Raw genomic sequence first — 24,298 nt, forward strand, 5'->3', positions numbered from 1 at the left:
CGTTGTGATACTGAACACCGCACTCGAATCAGACGTCCAAATACACAATGGCAAACCAACAGACATCCGCCGAAAATTCAGCAGATCAGCACGCTAACCGACGTTATAGTCAGCACAATAAACGGCTCAACCCGTCTCGTTTTGATAACGCCCGTCATCGGTCTGGTTCTCCATGTCCCCGCTCTGGCCCGTTCTACAGCGGTCGTTCGGATATACTATAATTATACCAGGCGCGACCTACTGACCTACTTTTAAGCGTTTTATATCCAACTTTTCTTCCTGAATCCAAAAACGTTGGTCCCGACTGAGGAAACTCAAACCTTCCAGACTTACAGACAAAAACAGAAAACCCGGCGCAACTCACAAATACTGCGTACTCACTGTGTTATTACATACGCTAAACAGCGAAACACAAAAACTGAAACAAAATCGCTTTCAAAACAACCTAAGAAACCTGAGAAACCTAAGAAACGTAAGAATAACGTAAGAAACCTAAGAAACCTAAGAAACCTGAGAAACCTAAGAAACCTAAGAAACCTAAGAAACCTAAGAAACCTAAGAAACCTGAGAAACCTAAGAAACCTAAGAAACCTAAGAAACCTGAGAAACCTGAGAAACCTAAGAAACCTAAGAAACCTAAGAAACCTAAGAAACCTGAGAAACCTAAGAAACCTAAGAAACCCAAGAAACCTAAGAAACCTGAGAAACCTAAGAAACCTAAGAAACCCAAGAAACCTAAGAAACCTGAGAAACCTAAGAAACCTAAGAAACCTGAGAAACCCAAGAAACCTAAGAAACCTAAGAAACCTAAGAAACCTAAGAAACCTGAGGAATCTAAAAAACGTAAGAATAACCTAGGAAACCTATGAAACCTGAGAAACCTAAGAAACCTGAGAAACCTAAGAAACCTGAGAAACCTAAGAAACCTGAGAAACCTAAGAAACCTAAGAAACCTAAGAAACCTAAGAAACCTAAGAAACCTAAGAAACCTAAGAAACCTAAGAAACCTAAGAAACTTAAGAAACCTAAGAAACCTAAGAAACCTAAGAAACCTAAGAAACCTAAGAATAACCTAAGAAACCAAAGAACATTAAAAAGTTAAAAGAAATCTACGAGTTAGAAATAAAACAAAATTAAAGCTGGTGCGGTCTAGCTAACCATACCTCGAACGACAGCTACTGGCTGCTACACCAAACGCATGGACAGACTTGCTTGAGTGCACTGCCAGAGCATAACATTGCTTGTTTTGCATTTTCTGAAAACTTTTTTTTCAAGAGTTACTTTGGGTTTTCCTCACTCAAAACACATATAAATATAGTTAAAAAACATTTCTATGCGTGTTTCAATCAAAAACGGTCAAATCGGCTGCGCCCGGTAAAATACGATATCATCGTGCGCTCATACAGTTTTGGCTGAACCCATGATTTCCCGCGTCGTAGCAGATGACTTCGCATTGTCTTTGCCGGCGACGGGTGGGGGGATCAGGTAGGTAGCAGTACGCCCCTAGTAGCGGGATGAGGGGATCAGACGGTGTAGTACGAAATCCGTCCGGTTCCAGTGTATCATCGAGCCAGTAATTGGTTGACAGCCGCTCCGGTGGATTGTCGTAACCGAATTCAGCGAGGAACGCCGAAAAGGGTACCAGATGAAAGGAACCAATCATAGTCACACACGCTAAAACTGTTAGCTTTTTATGATGATGCTGCCCGTGCGACATGGGGTATTTCATGGTCCATAGGCGGTTTACAGAAGCAGTACATGGGCCAGAACGGGAATGATGGTGATGACATTTTGGAAATATACAAAATACAGATACATAAACGATGCACATTTACATTTATGTAACTTGCTGATGGAATCGGCTGATGTGAATATTTTATGGATATTAAAGTGTAACATACCACGAGTAGTAAGTTTTCAATCAAACTTTTAACTAGGTCACACTTCACCGCTGTTGGCTGGCACTAAAAGACAGAAGCAAAGCGGGAAACCAAATTCCAGCAACCGTTTGCCAAAATTCTTATTTGATGTTCCGCTTTGTTTCAAATCGTAAGGGAATGGTTACACAGACATGATTTTGTAGGAAATGCTGATTTTGTAGGAAATGCTGATTTTGTAGGAAATGCTACAGCGCACTTCGCACTTCGGAGGTCAGCTGGTAAAAGATGTCGGCAAGCACAGGTGTACCAAAGGGAACAACGCTACAAATCCAGAAACCGGTTCGACAGGCTCAGGGCGCTTCTGCTTATGCTAACTCTAAATTTTGCACGCAACCGGCTCATCTAGCATTGTCACATCTGTACGTACCACTACCCACTGTTCACTATGTTGGCCTGCCTGCTACTAACTGAAAGTGATTTGAAACAGTAGAACTCGCAAACGCAAATTGTGCTGATGCTGCCAAGTGTTGTACTGAGTTGTACGAAAAACGCGATTGCACATTTCAAATGGCCAAAATGCGATTACCAATATGGAAGGTAAACTAACTTAACTAAGTAACTATTTATGTCTAACGATTAATGGTTAACCGCCTTTACGCATGGTGATGTCGTTCCATTATATGTCTGCGTGTCACAATTTTGTCTTTTTCTGAAATGAAAAGATTTAAAAAACATAACCATACGAGTGTTATTAATTCATTTATTTACATTATGTAAATCAGAGCATTAAATTTAAAGGGAAGAGACGCTTTTATTAATTGTCCCAACACCTACAATAGAGTACTGGATACCGGGTAGTGTTTTTTGGCAATCTAGGCGAAATATGTTGCCGGTTGGCAGAAATAAATAATATCAAAAGAAATCGAAAACGATAAGCTACGTTTAGCATTATTTTCGAGAATCGGTCGATTGTCCATAGCCAGTTAAACAACACTTCCGCTGTACGCATACTTGTGGCCGTATGTCATTTATCCCAGAAAAGCAAATGCAAAATGCTAACCGCTGCGGAATAACTGCAGTTTTGTGCCTTGCATTTGCGTGTGTTGCACTTGACTAAGCTTCTTCGTTACCGTCCCAGTGCGCAGCTAACGTTGATTGTATGGCTTGGGTGTTTGCTAACGCTTCTCTTTTCACGAGTACTATAACCTTTTTGTTGTAGCATAGCTTGCCCATTAGCCCAATCCAGCCAATGAAAGCGACTTCCAGATCGGGACGTAAACGAGTACCAGCGCCTAACAGAATTGTACCGTAACTGGATTATACGAATTATCTTTCACCACGAGGCAACAGCATGGCCGAGCCGATACTTAGCGCTACAATAATTACAGAGGTAAGTGATGAGTATTAATTCGCTGGGGCAAAATGCGCCCTCTTTCAGAATCCCGACTCTTCGAGTCTAGAGTAAGTATTTGTATCCACCTTTCAGGTTGCGACATTAACCTCGGCAACATGGATGTGTGGGAAAAACGCCAATATAGTGTCTACCAAGGACAAGCTCCTTCTAACTATATTCAGTCATGATGACACATGGACAAATCCGTCCTTAACTATCATTGACCTCACCGATTCAAAGCAGCCTCGTGTAAAAGAGACGACTGTCTTCCAAGGACATGTTATGGATATACAGAATATTAAACTGTTTGCTTTGAGTCCTGATGAGCGCTTTGGACTTGTGCAAGGTAAGCATTATTATCGTGCCCAGTAAGCAAAAATTTATGTATTCTTCTTTCTCTCTGGGATGCCGTTCTGCTTTTTTTGTATTTCTAAAGCATCAGTTTCTAAAGTTCTAAAGTATTTCTAAAGTTTCTTTTTTTGTATTTCTAAAGTAAAGTAAAGTATCAGTTTTGTATTTCTAAAGTTTTTTGTATTTCTAAAGTATCAGTTTCCGTGAATGAGAGAATAAACGGCAGCAGACCTTATAATTATTATCATTTCAAATTTCCGACTATCAGTTGCATTGTTTTCTCACAGTTCTTTTATAACGTGCGCTTTAATAATCGACCGAAGCGAAGCGAAGGTCCTCTATGTTCAGGATAACAGGAATTTTTGTCGGTCATGTCGGTCACGCAATAATCTGTCCGTCGGTCACGCTGCTCACGCATTATGTAATAGCAGAAACCCTATCCCGGTTCTACGGCAAGCAATTTTTTGACGTGCTTTAGACATCGTCTGAGCACAACACGCCGTCTTTAGAACGGCATGTTTCAGTATACTTATGGAGCCCCTTTATATGTACATTTTCACGTCTAAAATACTTCGTCCACGGAACTATATTATGGCTTTTGAAACTCAAAAACACCCATCCAAAGACATCTTTTGGATGAAGAACACATGGGCGCTTTTTCTCCAATAGAACCGGGTATATTATTATTCCAGAGCATAGTGTGAGGTTATATAGGGGGCAAAACCGTCTTAGTGGAGCCGGTTTACGGCGCTGCTGCCGTCACCAGGCTGGAATGTGACGTTACGGCAACACATAATAATTACGGCTAAATCGGGCGCGGTACATAACACCATGTTTAGCCACAACGTAAGTATCTCCAGCCGGGTGACGGCAGCAGTGCAGGAGACGGTTCGGGTAGACTGGTTTTGCCCCGATATTATGGGAATGCCTGTGTGTTTTCACTGCTGTGTATTTAATAAAACAAATCGGCATTGTAAAAATTTCAAATTTGTTGAATTTTGTCAACGTGCAAAACCGGTTTCTTTAACATTGCAGACGGTCCGATTCCAGTGCTTCGTGTTTTTCCTTTATGAAAATCGTAGTAAGTTATTGATTTTGCTTATTGGTTGTTTTCCTTTAGTGATTTTATTTAGTGCCTTTTATGCGAAATGAATCAATGAGTAAATTCTTTATTTAATAATTTTTTGGAGCAGCAACGTTTTTATTAGGGCCCGCAGTGGGGTACTAATGTACCCCAACGAGCATAATTTTTGTTTGGCTTGGCCAGTTGCTGTTGACCTACACATAGCTATAGTTTTGCAAATCTTTCCGTGTAATCACATGTTGCCGAAGTTAGCATCCAGGTTTTGAATAAGTTTGTTGAGCGACGAAATCTGATGAAAACGTGGGTCAGCAATACTGAATGAATGTCGGGTGGAAAGTGGGAAGGAGAGAATTTTGGTACCAAAAAAGTGTTTGGGAATACTGTAAGTTAAACAAAGTGTTTTGTGTACAAAATTTGGTACCAGGGACCGACATACTTCCCTCAAATGGGTCAATATGTATTTTTAAGGGCGGAATAAGATTTATGGTTGTAAAAAGTACTCGTTGTACTCCTTAGTTAAGTAATTCGTATGCATTTCTGTATACTCCTTATGAAGAAATACAGTAATTATTGTTTTTAAACTAACACAACTTGATAATTTTTCTCTGCTTGTGCTAGCTCTACACGTGGACGTGCTTTATCTGTGGAATTTTTGTCAATCTTCTTCCCTAAAATGCTCTACTGTAAACTTTCGTTCTGAGGTTGTTGGCAAATCATTCAAACTGCATAATATAGGCAGCAGATTTTAATGTTGACTAGAAATATGTGAATTCAAAATTGGACGAAAATTCGTAATACAGGAAAAGATTTTGTTCAGAATGGACCATCTTACGGAAATTTCTGGCTTCGCTTCGGTCTTTTAGTGCTAGCCTGCAGCGGTGCACTTCCCTAGTTACCAGTGTTTGAATGCTTCAGACGGGGCAAATGTAGCATGGTTAGTTGGAAGGGATGAAAAGCATGGAGAAAAAATCAAACTGAATGAAGGCCGTCCAGCTTGTTTTGCTCAGTGGATAACTCCCAGCTTTTACGGGATTGCGCTGATATCCGACAGCGAAACCATCCATGTAAACGCGCTAAACGAAGTTTATTTCCAAAATGAAAGGATAAGCGAAGTGTCCAAAGGTCTGCCAGTTACTGACTGGCAGAAATCTTCTGGTGGCGCCTGGTGCTTTATTGCACTGTTTCAAACTGATGTGAGTATCAGTAACACATATTTTTAGCAGCAAATAACAAATTTATGCTTGCTTCTGCACAGTCATACGATATATGTACATTGTTCACTGACACTTTGGCATTATGTTTTTATGCTGAAAATGGGAAAAGAAACTGAGGTCAAGGCAGTATTCATAGATACAGTGCTCACTGTGTTAGAGAAGTGCAGGCAGTTTAGAGGTTCGGGCTTCAGATACGTAGTTCCAGCTTCCAGGTTGCGCGGTTCAAGCAGGTGTAGTAGAAGCGGAAACAACAATCCGAAAATTGAGATCATTTCAGTCCGTTTGTGACAAATTTCAGCCCAGAGTTTTCAAAACCCTAACAAATTAAGATACTTATTGCTCCTCATAGATTAACCGGCCGAAAGGATTTTTGGAAATTTATTGCCCCATAATCAAAAAAACGAGAACGATGTTTATTGATGGTTTTGCTGGTACATTCGTGTCTTCCGATTGTGACCTTTATCACGTAACGTTCATGGAGGGAACACAAGAGATCCTGGTTGCCGATGTAGACTGGCAGGAAGACTGCCTGATTTTCAAACGCATCACTCTAGAGCACCCAGACATATACGGGAAGGGAATGTGTGTTTACTGCTAAAATCACGGATGCACAAATCTGTCGGATCCCGAAGCTAACCGATGCGCAGCAGCCATACTGCACCTTTACAACGGAAAAGGATGTGCCCATTGCCGTTAGGGTAAGGTCATGAGCGTATTTTGGACGAATCTGATGAGCCAAAGGAAGAGTTCTTAAATATTATTGAAAGCTCCGAATGTTCACACATATGCTTCTCAAATTTTTAAATTTCTTTGGACGGTAAATGATTTGAGCTACATATACAGTAACAAGGTAACGAACTTCTTTACGAATATTTGGGTTTTACTTACAAACTGGAGATTTAATCATTATTCTGTAAGAATTATGATCTGTTTCTTAAACTTTCGCGGCATCAGTTCTTCAGCGCAATCAAAGCTATTTATTGTCGAACAGAATCGTTGTCTAGAGAAACGAACAATCCTGTGTCCCCATTTTTTTGTCCGCTTAGGTGAAAGACGATGCAAAAACTGACCGTATTGCAGTGGTTGTGACCAAAACCGGGTATCTTCATGTGTTCGACTACCGTAGCATGTGCCATTTGGAGTCGAAGCGAATTCTAACCGGTGTCACTACCGTTTCCGTTGTGGGACCTTTACAAAAAGGGATGACACTGGTTATTGTGGATAGTGAAGGAAAAGTAAACATTCGGATGCGTCGTTGTGTAGCATTTTTATTCGCTAAAAAAACCGCTCGTACGACCACTCCGTTTCGATATAGGTGTGGGAAGCTGGAGTCTCCCTGGAAAACGTCGTACCGGTGTTAATCGCAAGAAATTTACCCGGCGAAGCAGCTACATACGCATTGCTGATTCAGCGTCCGTTGAAGAACGATGTTTTCATGTCCGTATTCTTGGGCCTTTTGCGTCATGATACCCCCGATTTTGGCGTAGTTCTTCCCTTATGTTTACTGAATACCGGCCATTTGACAATGGTGCAGGGCCAGAATGTACTCACAAAGTGCTTTAAAGGCTCACTGGGACTGCGGCAGTTTGAAGCGCCTCTAACACAACTTGTTCTCCTACTGCATGTGCGAGTCAGTTTGGAATGGGTGATTACTCTATATGGTCCGGCGGGTACCCATGATAAAAGTAAGACGAGTGGTCTAAGTACTAGAGCAGGGATAACGAGAGAATCCACTCTTTTTTTGGGTAAAACCGAGTTACCCCCGTAACATGAGTTTATCACTGCTTACCACAAATTTGTAAAAATAATAAAATGATAAAACGAGAATCCAAGCCACAAAAGTTGGACTATTAAATGGATAAATTATAATACGGTAGCAGCGTACGTACGTTATCACGCAGCCAACGCCAAAGGGTAACTCGATTTTAATCAAAACAGGGTGAGTGCAGCCGTTATCCCCGCCTTTGTACGTAATAAAACGGTGTAACCGTGTGCATTTACGAACATGCTTTGACTCTTATCAGGGTTTTCATAATTAAATAATTTAATTTTTCATCCAGGAAAGCTTACAAAACTCCCTATGTACTGTACCTGTACAGATATGTCAGCTCTAAATATAGCTAGACATATCTGTACAAACTGCTGGAAAACCAAAAACAGCCCATCCAGGTTTACTATATGAGATCTACGAATTTGAAATATCTGCACACAGAAGCAACGTAACTTTCCTAACCTTCAAATGGCTCACCGACATTTCGTCGACTAACACTTCGTCGACCGACAAAATGTCGACACACTACGTCGACCAGGGGCGGAGACTAAAAAAAACTGAAATGGTTTAGCTAAACAATAGTTCGACGGTCGATATCTTGTCGATTCGACGAAGTGACGATCGACGAATTTTGAAATTTTCGCCGAAGAAATGGCGGGACATCCTTCAAATTGTTCGTGTTTTGACACTCTGTTTAGGACTATTATTATTGCTAAACGCAATTCCACTCCATGCGATGCCCGTACGCGTCCTCCGCAGATTTATCGCAGTACGTGTAATAAAGCAACTGCTTGTCCATAGAGAACCACTAGCCTTTTTGTAGAATTGTATTCATTAGCTCGCGGTGCAAAATGGAGATGTGGAGAGCCTGATGCGACATGAAGAAACTGTTGGTATTCCACATGTGGAAAATGTTGTGGGCTTTCTGGTGCAAGGAAACTTCCCACCACTCTCGATTAATCCTCTTCTTGAAAAGCTCTGTATGAGAGGAAAATGTCTACAATACACCGGTTATTTTCCTTCCGCACTGTTAATGGTCTTCCTGTGCAACTGCGCTTTCTGCTTCAACAACTAGAATTTACGGTACGACTACAGTTTTCGTTAAAACTTTCTCTGAATCTGCCTTTGAACTTGCTTAATTTCACACTTGCAACAATAATTCAGGAACAAAAAGCGCAAATTCTTTCAACAATGACAAACGTACTGATACCTTTGATTGTCCGAAACCCCTACAAGTTGAAAATGGTACGACAGCTAGATCGTGACCTGAGTGTAGCGCTTCTGGGAAGCATTCACGGTGACGTTATGGCGGAGCTTGATCGACAAGGAAACCGGTACATTTCGAAGTTTCCTTTACCAGAATTTTAACCTTATGAAGAACTGTGCATATTTATTACAGAATGGCAACAGCACACTTCATGGAATATCTGGCCGGAAAAGGCATCACTGATTCATGCATCTATACTTGGTTGATTAGTTATTATGCATCAGAAAATCGTTTACGTGAGCTAACGATTTTCCTGAGGTTTGTGTAAACGTTTAACCGGCATCTTTGGTATTACGTATGTCAAACACATGCTCTATAAACTATCAGCATACACGTGAATCTTCAAATATTCTAGTTGGATAAATTTGAGATTTCTTCGACAGAAATAACCATTTGTACTCCGCTGCGACAATTGGCAAATGGTGTGAAGAGTGCAGCGATCCCAGAATCACGCCAGTAGCTCTGATTACATATGAAGAACGGAAGCTTGACGGGGACTATATCCGGGTACATTCGTTTTGGAGCATTTGAGTATGATTTCGTTTTAGAAACGTGAGATCTACTGTTGTCCTTTCAGGTATCGAATAAGTTTGGCTACTTCCTGGAGCAAGCGCGTTACCTGCTAAAGCGCCGCAGCAAAAACCTTTGGCAAAGGGTGCTGGATCGCAGCAATCCTAAGCGCGACAGCCTTGTGCGAGCCCTGTTGCATCTACAAGTCCAAGATACACCTGTCAGCAATTTTGCACACATTACGATGCTCCTCACCGTGATGGGGAACACGGATCTTATTTCACAAACGCAAGCGATTATCCACAATCTGCTAAAGAGAAGTCTCAGATGCAATAATGACCAGATTAAGTACAGTAAACTGTCGGCCCATATCCGCACAATAACACTAAGAAACTAAAAGCAGTTCCAATTAAGATGTACAACGTTACGTATCGATGTTATGTATGTAGATCTCTACAGCGCTTTTCTGTCCAGTGTCTGGTCAACAGCCAACTGCTAGAGAACGAGATCGATCAGACTTACGGCGATCAGCTGAGCACATACGATCCCACAATAACCGGAGCAGTTTTTGTTGAAGGAAAAATGTTGGAATTGGCAAAGAAAATGTTTGTCCAAGGAAAGTACTGGAGGGACGCCGTACATGTGCAGGTTAGTGAGCGCAAACTATCTGTTAAACAGTGCCACCTCGCAGGGTATTTTTGGTATTTATACTAATATTAATACGTATTTAGAACTATTCGTACATTTGTGCTTACGTACGTATCTGTTCGTAATGCTTTTGCCATCTGTTATTTTAAGTAGCGTGCATCAGCGCCAGAATACTTATGCATGTGTGTTGGCTTTTGCTAAATAAGAAGAAAAACTTTTGCGCATTAGGTACAGCTGTCGCAAGGGAGCCAAGACTTCCTTGCTGTGAAAGAATTAGCAATCATGAGCGGAGATCCCGGCTTACTGGCTGAAGTTGGCAAGATCTGCTTGGACAACGGTCAACTGAATTATGCCATACAGTGCTTCTTAGATTCGAAATGCTTCACCTATCAAGAAGAAATATGCTTATTAGCACAAAAGGACGATGCAAATTGTAAGTGATTTCATTGGAAATTCCTTTTTGAATAGAGTAAACTGTCTATTTGCTGCAGGTGAATGGAATTTACTGATCCGTTTTTTGGAAGGCGCGCAACCTATAAAAAAGAGCGGCTGTATTATGGTTACGCTGGCGTTGGCGTATGGAAGGGCACATCGTCTGGCGGACTTGGACAAACTCTGTAAGTTTCACTTTTACATGGACGTGTAATGTACATTTAAAAGCGACACGTAACGAGTTTGTTCAAGTTTTTTGTTTGTTTGTATGTGTACATAACGACTTTGTATTGATGATGTATCAACAATTTCGTCTATAAATAGTGACTGGAGGGACCGGATCAGCGGCTTCTCCTGATGCTGATGCTAACCTTTGTCGAATATGCGTTGATAGCCCGAAACAGAATGGTATTTGTGCCATGCGGTCACCTAGCCACCTGTGAAGAATGTTCCAGGAATGTCGATTTGTGTCCAATTTGTCGCAGCCCAGTGCAGCAAAAGATCAAAACATACGACGCGTGAATTGACATAATTAAGTATGTGTGATTTTTGAGTTTACAATCTTTACATTCGTCTGTAAAATCGAAGCCATTAGATCTGTAACGGTCTGTGACCTGCAAGTTTCGTAGCTTTATAAAATTATAAACTTGGCGAAATTAAGTCGTATCTGGAACCAAAATAGTGAAGCTGTTAAGAAAATAATGTTCTGCGTTCATTTTATCGCAAACTGAAATACCACATCAGCGAAACAAAAATCCAAAAAAGTGATTCGTAGACAGGTGTACCGAGTCCTGCCGGGAAGATGATCGTCCTTCCTTCACCTTTATACATGTGGTTCACGCGAAAGTCCCAAAAAAGGTCAACTCTCGCTTCTTCCCACATTTCTCCTTCTTCGTTCATCTCTTCTATCTCTCTTTCAAATCTCCTTTCTGTTGCTACCGGATCAAGAGGATCTTGGATTCCTTTCTCGACACGTTGCAACCAATGGTTTAGCCATCTTCCTCTTCCGATGATGAAGCTCTTCACGCATGATAGCCAAGTCCGGTATCTGTTACAGTGGTACCGTTCGATGTGTGGTTTCCACATTTCGTTTGTCCGCATGATACTTTGTAGTTTCTTTTGGGCATGACCTTTAAGGTCTGCTATTGCGGCATTACATTTCGGCCATTGTGAAAGGTCATCTTGGGAGGTATTTTCGCAACATTCTGCACATTCCCATTGTGGTTGTATTCTGCACGGGTCCTCGAAGTAGCCGTGGTGACAACTCCTGGCTCGTTCGTCTAAAGTTAATGTCCGTTGACTCGTTTGCGGATTAACATCTTCCCGTGCTGTGGCTTCTTGTTCACATTCGATTGGGGTCACGCTTATGTCCTCAGAGGATATTTCGATAACCTCTGGTTCTTTTTCTGTTCGGTGACCTTTCAATTGTTCGAGTGCCTTGTTGCGGATTTCACTTGTAAACATCTGTTCCTCTTCAGCTATTCGTTTCAAAACCCGTAACCTTTCACTCTTTTTATCCTTCCCCACTTTAGCCGTCTTTATTTCCAGTGCCTCTGGTACTGGGATAGGCCTTGCCCAATCCATGCCAGGCACGAGCGATTGTTTCGCTGCAGCTGTCGCTTCTTTCTGTGTGGCAGCTATCTCTTCAAGTGTTGGTGACCTTTCGTCATTGATAGCAGAGTGTGGTTCGAAAAAGGGTTCCTTTTGAAGATCACGTTCTGTTATTTCTTCTTTGGCTTTATCTGGTGACCTTTCATTTTGGGTAGCAGATCGAGGTTCGAAGAAATTCGGAGTACACTCTGGTACTTTTATCGCCGGTGACCTTTCATCTTCCTTTCCCAGTGCCTCTGGTACTGGGATAACTTTTTCGACACAATCTTTTTCTGTGGCTCCTTGCTTACAGTCATCTGCGATCATACTTCTCCCGTTCGGGAGAAATATGATCGCCTCATCCATGTCTGGCGCAAGCGGCTCCTTTTTCCTTCCGTTGACTTTTGCACTTTCACTTTTCTTCTCCGGTGCCTCTGGTACCGGGATTATCCGTTGGCTGATCTCGTTCTGCTGCACGCTCGTTATTCCCGGTGCCTCTAGTACTGGGATGACCTTTCCTCTTCCCTTTTGTGGCAGCATTGTCCGGTTCAGTGTGTTTTCAATTTCCTGCTGGATCACTTTCAACTGCTCAAATGTTGACAATTCTTTTTGCACCATCTTTTTATTTTCATTTCCCGGTGCCTCTGGTACTGGGATTAGCGTTTTATTATCCGTTTGAGCATTTCCCGTCTGTTTTACAAGTTCGGTGACCTTTCCGACTTGAACTTCGGCGACTGGTTTTGGGTCCTCTTCTTTCTCTTCTTCGCCTTCGTTATCCATTAGTACGAACTTCTTCTCTAAGAAGTCGAATCCCAATAACACCTGTACGTCGTCACACTTCGGTCGGACGTAAAAGGAATGTTCGCTAGTCTTCTTCCTTAAGGTCACCGGTGCTACACAGTAGTGCGTCACCATGAATCCTGACGTTCCACTAATTCCATTTATTCTCACCAGTCTGTCTGGTGGTAGTGGGAGCATATGAAGTCCATTCTTCTCACAAAACGGTTTGCTGATCAGCGACGTCTCAGCGTCGGTGTCCAACATTGCGTTGACTTTATGTCTCCCACTTTCACTTCGTGAGTGTATGCTTCAATTCTCTTGGGCAATTTTCCATTTTGAATCTTCAAGGTGTGAATCTTACATTTCACAGGGATGAGCGATACTGGTTCCGGGTCCATATCGGGAAGCACTTGTCCTTTTGCTGGAGCGCTATGACCTTTCAGTATTTCGCTCAGCTTATCAATCCTGTGTGGAACGTTAGTCCGAACATCGTAATATTTTCGCGGCTTTTCTTTATTTGTTTGCTTCTCTGTATCCATTTTACCGCTAATGACCTTTTCCACATTCTGCACTTGCTCATTAGCTTTTGTGCTGTGCATGTGACCTTTAGTCACTTCATTTATCGTTTGATGGATCAGTTCCTCTTTGCGGTTTTCATTTCGCTTATCTCGTAGCTTCTCAATGACCTCACTTGTTATTTGGTCCGCTCGCTTCAATTCGTCTTCTTCACTATCTTTCATCTCATCTGGTGACCTTTTATATGTAATCATATCATATCCTTTTTCGGTCATCCATTCGATCACCTTCGCGGACACTTCATTGTTCGTTTTCGTCTGATCAATTTGTGTAACATTCCGTCTGTTCGGGCTGGTGACTTGTCGTTAGCGTCCTTCTGTAGTGCTTGTGATAAGTCCCGTGACCTTTCAACTGCGCTACTCTGTTGCGTTTGCGCCATCTCATTTGATCGTCCTTTTTGTTCGTTTTGCGCTAAGTCCTGTGACCTTTCGTTGCGCTTCATGACAAATCCGCCGCCCGTCAACTTTTGTATGGGGACTTTTTCTCCATAATTCGGCGGTTTATCCTGTGGTGGAGCGTTACGTGAATAATTCCAGTCAGTAAATGTCTTCTTATATTCTTCTGGATTGAATACTGGGACTGGGTTCGGTGACCCTTGGGCTGGTTTCCCGGTAACCAACTCTTCTAATCGCTTTCTTTCGCATTGCGTTCGCAACTGTTGCATGTTCCAGTAATCCTCTTGCGACATTCTCGTTTTCTGCTTCGCTTTCGGCGTTACGGGTATCCACATCCCGTGATTCCCATTCGGTCTGTGGGCCACTTTTTGCCACTTTTCCTTCTGTTGCAGGGTTGCTGCATCAACAAGTGAGTCATCGGAGTCCTGTTGTGCCGGTTCGTTATTCTGTTGCTCCGCTGTTCGCAGTGTCAAGTCTGTTTCTTGACCTTTTAGCACGGCGCTTTCACCGTGACTTTTAACATTCATACCCACTCCTTGACCTTTCACTTGGACTTTTCCAACAGAAGGTGACCTTTCATCTTTACTGTTAGTGATATTCTGCTCCATCCATTTTTGCCTTATCAACTTCTCTTCTTCGTCCTCTGAACAATTCCAGAACTTTGGCTTTATCTTCCCGTGACAGTCACAACATGGCTCATTCGCTTTGTCGTTTTCCGCCAAGTATTTCCGGAATTTCTCGTGTTGCTCATTTTCTTCTTGCGCAGTATCGTTCTGCGGTTTCTTCTGATTCAGCAGCGCCTGTTTAATCTTTGCGTTCCGTTGTGCGCGTCGTTGCGCTAACACGCTGCAGTACGGTGACCTTTCATTTTGCTGCACTTTTTGCAGTGTCGCGCTACCGTCACGACAATTTCCACTCGCAGTACCATTCTCCGGTGACCTTTTATCCACTTGAGCGTTTCCACTCGCAGTGCCATTCTGCGGTGACCTTTGATTCTGTGACGGTATCCTTATAACCGTTCCATTTCCTTTTTGCGATGACGGCATCCATATAGCCGTTTCTCTTTGCTGTGGCGGCATCCATCTAGCCGTTTCCTGTGGTTGCGGCATCCATATAGCCGGTCCACTTTGCTTTTTCGCTGACAGTATCCATATAGCCGTTGCGGTGGTCACATTCACTGCAGTACCATTCTGCAGTGGTGACCTTTCCCTTTTATCCGGTGGTTTAGGGTCGGGTCGATCAGTAGGCTCACCGGTGCCTACTGATCTTGCCCGTTTCCCTGAACCGGCGCACCACCTTGTTGCGCGCCTTGCACATTTCCTTGTTGTTGTCCGATATTATTTGCCGGGTTAGGATTCTGTCCATTTCCATTATTGCCGCCATTATTGTATTGACCACCACTCTGTTGATAGTTTCCTTGGCCTCCTCCATTGTTCTGGCCTCCTCTAAAATTTCCTCGGCCGAAGCCTCTGCCCCTTCCTCTGAAGCCGCCGCGGCCGAAGCCACCGCCGCGATAGCCGCCGCCTTGGCCACCGTTTCCATTTCCATAATTACCGTTTCCATTTCCTTGCTGATTCTGGAAGTTCGCTTTCGCCTGATACCATTGTGTAATCAGGTCATATCCGTTATCCACCGCTTGACGCCATCCGCCCGTTGCGCGAAGCCGTTGCCACTCTCTGAAGGCAAACAGATTCGGGTTCTGTTCCGGTAGTGTGTTGGCGAACTTGCATCCTTGTGTCTGATGATTGCCATACATACAGTACTGGCACATCTGCACATTGTTCGCCACCCATCCGTCAATCATCTGAAACTTAAATTCCGTTCGTGACCCTTGGTTCTGCTGGTAGTTCTGGTTTCCTCTATTTGGCTGAAAGTTGCCTTGACCTTGACCTTGGTTCTGGAAGTTTCCTTGACCTCCATTCCAATTCCCATTTCCATATCCGTTTCCGCCGAAGTTTCCGTTACCCCCTCCTTGTTGTGGTAATACGGCATTCATAGGGGTCATATTCTGTGGTACCGGTGGGGCTACATTCTGGGGAGCCACGTTCTGGGCTACTGGTCTCACTTGAGCTGCTGCCTGTATCGCCGCCACCATCGCATATGTTATCGGTTGCCCCGTCTGACTGTCAATAAAGGTCACCTTTTCTGTGACCTCTCTGACCGGGGTCTCCACACGGTATTCCACTGGTTGTTGGACTGGTGCAGCCGCCATCCTCTGTTGCGGTACATTTTCAACCTGGCCTTGGCGGATGGTCACGTATTCCTGGTTACGTTGACCTTTTGGCGCCTTATACTTTTCTTTGCCCGTTGCCCAATGTCGGAAGAAGTCTTTCACGTCCGTTGGCGTCTTGCACTTCTGTATACGCAATGCCTTGTAGAGTTCGTTATCCACTCTGCATCCTTCAATTAAGAAACCCACTGCTTGTTTTTCCGTAATAATCCGTTTTGCTTTAAACCGCATCATCGCCTGGTAATACTGGTCAAGCGATTCCTTTCCGAGTTCGAATTTCCTCGCATAGGCCTCACGTAAGCCTAAGACTTCTTCGTCTCTGTCGCCGTATTCATCTTTGAATTTATCCATCCATTCAGTTATGGAGTATTCGATTCCGTCTTCTGCTGCAATGTCCTTTTCTCCTTCGAACCAGGTTTTTGCAGGACCTTTCACTGCACTGGCTATCTCGATCATGATTTGGTCGTCTGTGAGCTGGTAAGTCCTTTGAGTTTCTTTTACCAGTCGTGTCCATCCACTGACAGTATCACGACTGCCATCAAAGGTCATGAGGGGCGTTTTCCGAGCCATCGAGTTGAGCGCTTTTGTCAGTTGCTCTGCTGTCCTTTCTGCTCTAAGATCATCCTCTTCTTCGCTACTTTCGTTATCGTTTTGATTTCGTTTCGCCTTTCCATAACGGGATTTCCCTGGACGCTCCTGCCGGCTGGAGGGTCTGTCCCGTCGCCCTTCATCGATGAACACATTTGTTTCAAAGTGCGGGGGAAATTGTGAAGGGTCACCTCGACTCATATGCGGGTGACTTTCCGAGGGTGGCTCTTTGTCGTCTTTGACCTTTTCGCCATCTCGTTCCGTTTTCACGCTTCCTTTACCGGTACCAGTTCGTAATGGCATATCAAAATGGAAGCTTTTGCCCGTGCCCGTTTCATGCGCCTTGCTGTAACTGGGCGGCGGTGATTCCACTGTTGTTGTCCTGACTCCATATTGTAGCAGCTGTTCATCTTTATGTTTGTTCGACATGTTGAGCGCCTTGTTTTCATCTTCAAGGCGTCGGACTTTCAACTGGAATTCCTCTTTTTCCGTTTTCAAATTCTGATTCTCCTCGTTGACCTTTAGCATGTGCTGATGGAGTTGGAAGGTCTTCTCCTGGATGACCTTTTCAGTGTCATTCTCCACCTTTTTAATGTGTTCCACCAACTGGGTCACATCCCTTTCCAACGTCATGTATTGCTCGGCTGCTGCTTTCAGCTGATTCTTGCTTGCAATCAACTCATCATCTTTCGCCAGTGCTGTAGTGGTCATCTCGACGAGGTCAGTGTTCAGCTTTGCAATTTCCTGACTCTTTTGAGCGACCTGTTGTTGCCACTCTTTGTCCTTTAGCTCCAATGTTGTGACCATTGTGTCCAGTCGCCGTGCTTCCTTCTGCCATTTAAGTCCTTCCTTAGTGACCTTTTCAATGTCTTCCGTGACCTTTTCGTTCTCCTGGTTGACCTTTTTAATTTCTTCTTTCAGGCGTTCTCCTTCGGTGGCTGTGATGTCTTTTGCCTCTCGCATCGCCTTGATTGCCTCATTGCGCAACTTTTCAGCTTCGTCAGCCCGTTCCTGATGACCTTTCGACTCCTTCTGTAGGGTACCGATAGCTTTGTCTCGTAGCTCAAGGTCGTTCCTGAGCTTAAATGTTTCGGCTGCTAATGTTGTCAGTCGCTTCGTGACCTCTGCGAAGTTGGCAGCATATTCATCTCGTTTGGATTCTGCTTCAGTGACCTTTTGACGCAGTTGGTCACATTCGTCCTTCGATTCGGCTAAGTGTCGTGCCCTTTCAGCTGATTCTTCTGACATACTCTCGTTAAGGTCACTGACCGCAAGATGACCTTCCATTTCTCTGTCATCAACCATTTTCAAGTACTCTTCGGCCAGTTCCCTTTGCTTTTCGTATTTCACTTTCCATTCTTCTGCTGTACTCTCCAAGTAACCCCATTGTTGTTCTAACTCAAACAGTCGGGTCTCAAGCGATGTCAGTCTCTCTTGATATTCCTGTTTTCGTCTCGCCGTCAGATCTTCCTTATTACGGAGTTCATCTTCCAAATCCTTCACGCGCCTCTTCAGAGTTGACGTGGGGCTATTCGGTGACGGCGGTCGTACGTTGATGACCTTTCCCGTTTGTGTCCTTTCAATAAGGTGCTCGGGTATGTCCTTAAATGGTGTCATCCCTTCAGCGCGGTCAGCTTCCTTCATCGCAGTTTGGAAGGACATGTTCATCGTCGCTTCATCATCCGTGAAGTAGGACTCGTTCGATTCGTCTGAGACCATCGGAGTTGCCCAAAGGTCATCACCGACAGTCTTATCGTGCAGTAAAAGGTCATCCAATCCCAGTTCAGCCAATTCCATTTCCGTGACCTTTGTCTTATCCATTTCCATTCGAGTCAGGTTCACGTTTTTATCCTGCTCATTTGTTCCGCTAATGGTAGCATCCAGCTTCGATGCTCCAACTGGTTCCACTCCTCTTTCTGTGGATTTTTCCTCCCCGGTGACCTTTTTCTGGTTCATCGGTTGACTTCCCGCCGCAGACGCGGGAGTATGCTTCTGGTCGTCACTCGAGCTTTCCTGGTTGGCGACCGCCTCGAGCGCCTTCTGATAAGTACTATCAGAGCCCCGTGAATCCTTTTTCTCGAGTGCCTTAGGCGCTCGAGTATTCCGCTCATGTCCAACTGGACGTGAGTACGTGTGGAAATCCCTTTCGTATGGGTTTGGTGCACCTTGCTGTGAGCTGCGGGAGCTTCTGCTTCCCTGACTGCTGTTGGATGCCGGTTCCTCTTTGTCTTTATCCATGTTGATCGGATAACTTGGACGCTCCTGTCAATTGTTCTCACACACACGTTATTGTATGGTTTATTCGGTTGTCCTAAAGGCCACTTTGTGCTTCGAAATTTTTCTAAGTCCTTTGTAAAGGTCACTTTTCGGTCGAAAAAATGTGACTAAGTCCCGTTTAAAGGTCACTTTTTTGATAAAAACTTCGAGAGATTTGCTCTAAAAGGTCACTCTCGGACAAAACTTCGAAACAGCTTTTACAGTTCGGAACACGTTAGCGAATATAATCCTACAGCTGCTGATATCGCTGTATCACTATTCAGTTTAATTACACTTCGATAAAGGTCACCGTGCGTCAGTTTCGGATATTAAAGGTCACTCAAATAGGTCAATCTGGTCAATTCCAACTTTTTAGTAAAGGTCACTTTTCAAAGTAAAAAGTTACGTTCTGATCTTAAAGGTCACTTTCAAGCTCAATTCAACTCAAAAGGTCACTTTCCAACTCAATTCGAGCTAAAGGTCAATTTCCAGCTTAATTCTATCAAAGGTCACTTTCTGACTCGATTTTGATCAAAGGTCACTTTTCCTTTGTCTCAACTCAAAAGGTCACTTTCCGTCTCAATTATCTCCTCTCAAATCCAATTTCCCATTACAGCTAAAGTTCAACGGAAAATCCCCATCCGGGTTGTTTACGTCTTTCCTATTGGTCAGCTAGCTCAAATTATTCGGTTCAAATTTCAACCAATCACAGCTCAGATAACCGACCAATCACGTTGCTCCTCTTAAAATTTATATCAGCCTGACGTCACGGTCAACGGCCAGACGTGCGCACCGTGTGCAAAACCCCGCCTACGTCTACGCTCAGCTCAGTACGGACCAATGAAAATTGCCAATTTTACCAACTAGCCAATCTCGTAATTAATAACGGTTTTCTACCTGTTAACCGTCCGTCCGTTCTGCGTTCCACGGGGAAAACGATCCAGATGATCCGGATTCTTCTTCCACGATCCGATTCCCGCGTCGCCGCTGTTCCGTAGCGTGCCTCGCGCTATCAGTTGGCTACTGTGCCGGCTGTGCCGTAGCAGCAGTAGTTTTACGCTCTACTCCAGTTTGGAGGAGTCTGATCTGGCAAAATCCGTGCGCCCCTTTCGGCGCTTCGTCGCTTGTGACCCACGGCTTAGGATTCGCTGAATCCTTGCCGAGTACCAATGACACCAGTGTAGGTCTTCGCTGAAGACTCTACACCGAGGAACACTGGCGACTGATCTCTTGAACTCTTGCACAGCTAAGGAAACAGTACGGTTCTTCGCTGAAGATCCCGTACCGAAAACCGAAGCTGGAAAATCCACGTCAGATGAGGCAGTTCACCGCTTGTGGTGTGCGCTTTGCTGTGGTACAGACCTGTGCCTTACTGGTCGGATAACACGTCGGATAACAGGCCAACTTTGCCTGACACAAATCAAATCAAATCAGAGAACCGCTGTCGGCTCTGCTACCATCTAAAGCTAGATCCAGAATGGATCCAGGGACAGAGACTCAAACGGGATGAATCCTGTGGAGTGAGCAATACGATCTGGATTGCGAACTATGCGAAATCACAAAACGTCGCACCGTAAATTGCTGACTTTTAATAATATTGAAAGTCTGGAAAACCAAAAATCAACACTGATCGGCGCAGCTCGATCGTAAAGCGTAGAGCCCATTCAACAGTGTGCATCACTGTGCAGCACGTGCTATGCCGCGCCCACTAACACAACTCAAGCCAATCAGAAGAGACACAACACAGACACGTAATCCTAAGGCGTAGCGCCACAGGCGTAGCGCCACTGACGTGAACGCTAGTGATCCCGGTCTCACATACACATGATGCAACCTCACATTACATCTTGCTCTTTAAATTTCGCTGCAAGAAATTCGAAATAACTTCTATTACTTTTCATGGAATTTCTAGCGACTTTTGCAGCGAAATCGCTCGAGAATTTCGCGCTGTAATTGGCAACAGATGGTGTAATTTTTTTTACCTAGCCCCCTGCTTTACATGCAAATTATCAAACCAGTTTAAGTACTTTAAAAACTTTCCAATCAGTTTCTGCAGCCGATTATATCAACATCTTAGATTTCTCTGGTTCTCAGAGCCCCTCCCGCCGAAGCGAGTTACATTCGCCTATGCAATTTAACTATTGTCGCCTCCATACATGTGCGGCTGGAGTGAACGGCAGCAGCGAGTATTTCCAATTTAAAAAAAGAACCTCTGGAACCGGTACCGGGTAAAATGAACAGAAACAAAACGATACAGTCACCTGCAAAGCGTTCTCCGAGTACTCAGGCTTGCCACAAAGCAAAGGATGCATCGCTTTCACGTGTGTTATCATATGTTTCGTGTTAGCCCTGGCGATGGCATCACATCCCTGCAGAAAGAACCCGAATGTTTCAGTGATTACAAGCAGCATGCTAAAAAGCAGGAATGACCTGTTCCAGGTGCGCAGTGAAGAGGTGACTTCTGATTTTTCGCGCAGTGACGAAGACGTTTTCTTTGCAGGGTTCAAGGTTGCAGACGTAATTCAAGCAACGATTCTGCAAAACACACACTCAATATTCTGCAAACTATCATAACATCCATGCGGCAAGCGTTCGGCATTTCCTGTGGGCCAATTGGCCACATTACAGTAAATGCTACGAGGCTGCACGTACCCTTGCGACGGTTGGCTGGATGAACATATCTGGAATCAACTGGCTTTGAAACGGCTGAGTCACATCGAGTGTCCATTCCGGAAACGTTTTACGCCCATCCAGATGCTTGAGATAATCTAGATCTTCCGTTCTCTGTTTTCGAAACGTGAGTTAAAACCGATTAATACCTGGTAACGATAACCACATTACTACCAACCTGTCTGATTAAGGAAGAATAAGCAGACTGCATAAAACTAGAGCGCCAAATAACCGGAACAATTACGAGTAGAGTACCCAAGTTATTAACAAATGAAATTAAAGCTTGCTCAATTACATGCTCTATTTTGTTCATTTGCGTCAAGTGCGTTTATTTGCGGCGCGCAGGCAGAATCGGTTGGATTTACTTCCTTTACAAAAATTTATTAGTATATGTACTTCAAAACATCAATTAAACACTCACAATGATATTCGTACTTAATTTGTTCTTTGATTTCTTTAGGGTTTCATAGAAAAATTTAAAAAAAATCACTTCTTCGGGCGAAAAACTAAAAGTCAAAAGAAGTGCAGCCTTCAAAAACTTCTTGAGTAAGCCGAATTACGCTGCCACACCGCGCGGTTTCAACTGCGCGTTATGCACCGGAAATCCCTATCATTTAGTTTAAAGTGCTCATCTTGGAGGGTCTTTGTTTTTAATTTCAGCTTATTCAGGTGAGAAGGAGATTCATGCACGGATCACACGAATTATGAGATAAAACGTGCTACAGCGAACCAATGCGGCTTCCAGATCCAGGCAATGACAACTGTGCGAATACTAACAACTGAACTTTTTCTTCTAGTAGACGAAAAAGTTTACTTACTTCCTTCAGCTTCACCGTCTTCCTATAAGAGATGGCTAACACATCCAGCTGTAGATAAAATCATAAAAGAGTATTCTACCGACAAAACCAGTATGGGTGGGGTTTAAGTTTTACAGATACCGGATACTCCTTCTAATACTTCGTAATATACGAATAATTTTTAGTTCTTGCTTTCGAGAAGACCAGTACTACCCTAGCTTCTCTGTCCTCTGGCGCATCTGAACTTGACGGTAACGACGGCAAGTGCCCTAAAGGCCTGAACCAACCACCACAAAAACTTCTCCCACTGATCACTAGTATGCTAATGGCCCGTCCAAGCAACGCTGTTTTTGTATTTGTAAACAATTTTCGTTTAGGGAACTATCGGTTTTTGTATTCTGTGCAGCGATCATACCAAATCATTTTTCTCCATAAATGCGTCAATATCATCCTGGCTATTATCATCAGTACCCACGCAGCACAGCAATAATTGTAGTCTGTCGTAAAACGGTTCATGAGCCGCTATTAAATGATGGTCCAGATACGTTCCTGAGTACTGATCATAAACGGCAACCGGACATTCCACATTTCCATTGCATTCCGCCGGACAGGGACACAACAGATTGATCTGCACATTGATTTCCAGATGTGCCTTCAGACTATCCGTCGACGTGAACTCTGCTTTCTCACAGCCGTTGGTTGTGGTCCCATACGGACACTTGATAGGACTGCGGCCATACTGCAGATTATAAGAGGCAACTTACAGACATAATAATAGCTATCCGCCTGCTGCTATCGTATTATTAGTATTAGTTAACAAAATGATCGCGCAGAACAAAAAACGGGCAACATCTGCCAGATTTGCTGTTAGGAGCCCTGTTACCTACGCTCTTACCGATACGGTTCCCATAACAAGCACATGGTTCGCCCGTTTCGTTTTGCGAACAATAATTTTGTGAGGAATTATGGTCGTTTCCAGCACTTTCGTGTCGGGTCGCTCGGAATAATCCTGCGAAACGAAAAGTCACGTCTATGTGACTATGTCCTGTGACTCCCGTCCATGCTCGAACTGTTCACCGCGCAATGCCACAAGTCGGATAACTGCGGTATTAAGTAAGTACGTATCATATTTTGGAGAAACCTCGTGGTTTATCACTTTTACGAGATCGATAAGTCAACCAATGCAAACGAAAGTCACGAAAAGCTCCTTTTTGTAATTACAATGAACTGGAAACGCTAGCAGAACATTAGAACAACTGAATTTCTGCAGTTTTGCTTGCTCTGTTTCAAAGCTTGCCTTTTGGCCTAATGCAGACTGCAATAGAAGACAAGTAACAATGGAATTAAATACATCTGCGTTTTACTGATCTTCATACTTCGGGCTAAAAGTTCTAATGATAAGAACACGTTTTTCTCAAAAAATATACCAGCATATTCAGTTGTTCCAGGGCTTCCTCCACCGGTATTCCGTCTTGGAACGAAGAGCTGGGGCTATCATGCGGGTCGCTACTGGATTCTGTTGCGCGAGGAAATTTGTGGTCTCGCTCCCCTCTTTTCCGCTTCTGGTTGAGCACATCAGCTTCGTTGGCATTATCTGAGCAGGCGACCTTCGCTGACATTTAACAGTGAAGAAAGTGCATAAGCGTAGAATCCAAAAGCGTGCATAAGCAGAAGCGCTCTTCATACAGTAGTGAGTTTACGGCGCCCGGTTGCTTCCCCAGGCGGACATCGCCGACTCACTAGTAGTGATGACTGCTGCCTGAACTGGTAATATGGTATCACTGACAAAATACACCCGTACAAGTTTACTACCCTACGTATTTACTAGCAGACTAGATATCACTCATAAAAGCACATATTTGAAAT

At 43.7% G+C, this 24,298-nt stretch overlaps 1 protein-coding gene and 1 pseudogene across 4 annotated transcripts; one reads left to right on the forward strand and one right to left on the reverse strand.

The window, feature by feature from the left end:
* Positions 1-2,924: 2,924 nt before the first annotated feature.
* LOC129592081 (clathrin heavy chain-like) lies at positions 2,925-21,726 on the forward strand. 4 transcript variants are annotated; one of them, XR_008690926.1, is made up of 18 exons: positions 2,925-3,270; positions 3,367-3,619; positions 5,624-5,901; positions 6,272-6,620; positions 6,969-7,157; positions 7,238-7,607; positions 8,392-8,462; positions 8,532-8,776; positions 8,858-9,027; positions 9,093-9,218; positions 9,344-9,467; positions 9,538-9,818; positions 9,920-10,118; positions 10,347-10,551; positions 10,610-10,735; positions 10,875-11,086; positions 21,060-21,404; positions 21,466-21,726. XR_008690926.1 is itself a non-coding variant. In XM_055488028.1 (16 exons), exons 8-16 carry the CDS (start codon positions 8,687-8,689, stop codon positions 10,991-10,993), a joined length of 1,440 nt encoding a protein of 479 aa, XP_055344003.1. In that variant the 5' UTR covers positions 2,926-3,270; positions 3,367-3,619; positions 5,624-5,901; positions 6,272-6,620; positions 6,969-7,157; positions 7,238-7,607; positions 8,392-8,462; positions 8,532-8,686; the 3' UTR covers positions 10,994-11,257. The 4 variants fall into 4 exon arrangements, 1 of the variants encoding a protein (XP_055344003.1); XR_008690927.1 differs by lacking the exon at positions 21,060-21,404 and having other exon boundaries at positions 21,466-21,723; XR_008690928.1 differs by lacking the exons at positions 21,060-21,404; positions 21,466-21,726 and adding an exon at positions 15,304-15,421.
* On the reverse strand, positions 15,121-20,567 carry LOC129592082 (trichohyalin-like; annotated as a pseudogene).
* Positions 21,727-24,298: the final 2,572 nt, after the last annotated feature.

This window comes from Paramacrobiotus metropolitanus, unplaced genomic scaffold (genome assembly GCF_019649055.1).
Source record: "Paramacrobiotus metropolitanus isolate TYO unplaced genomic scaffold, Prichtersi_v1.0 Parri_scaffold0000050, whole genome shotgun sequence".
Lineage (NCBI taxonomy): Eukaryota > Metazoa > Tardigrada > Eutardigrada > Parachela > Macrobiotidae > Paramacrobiotus > Paramacrobiotus metropolitanus.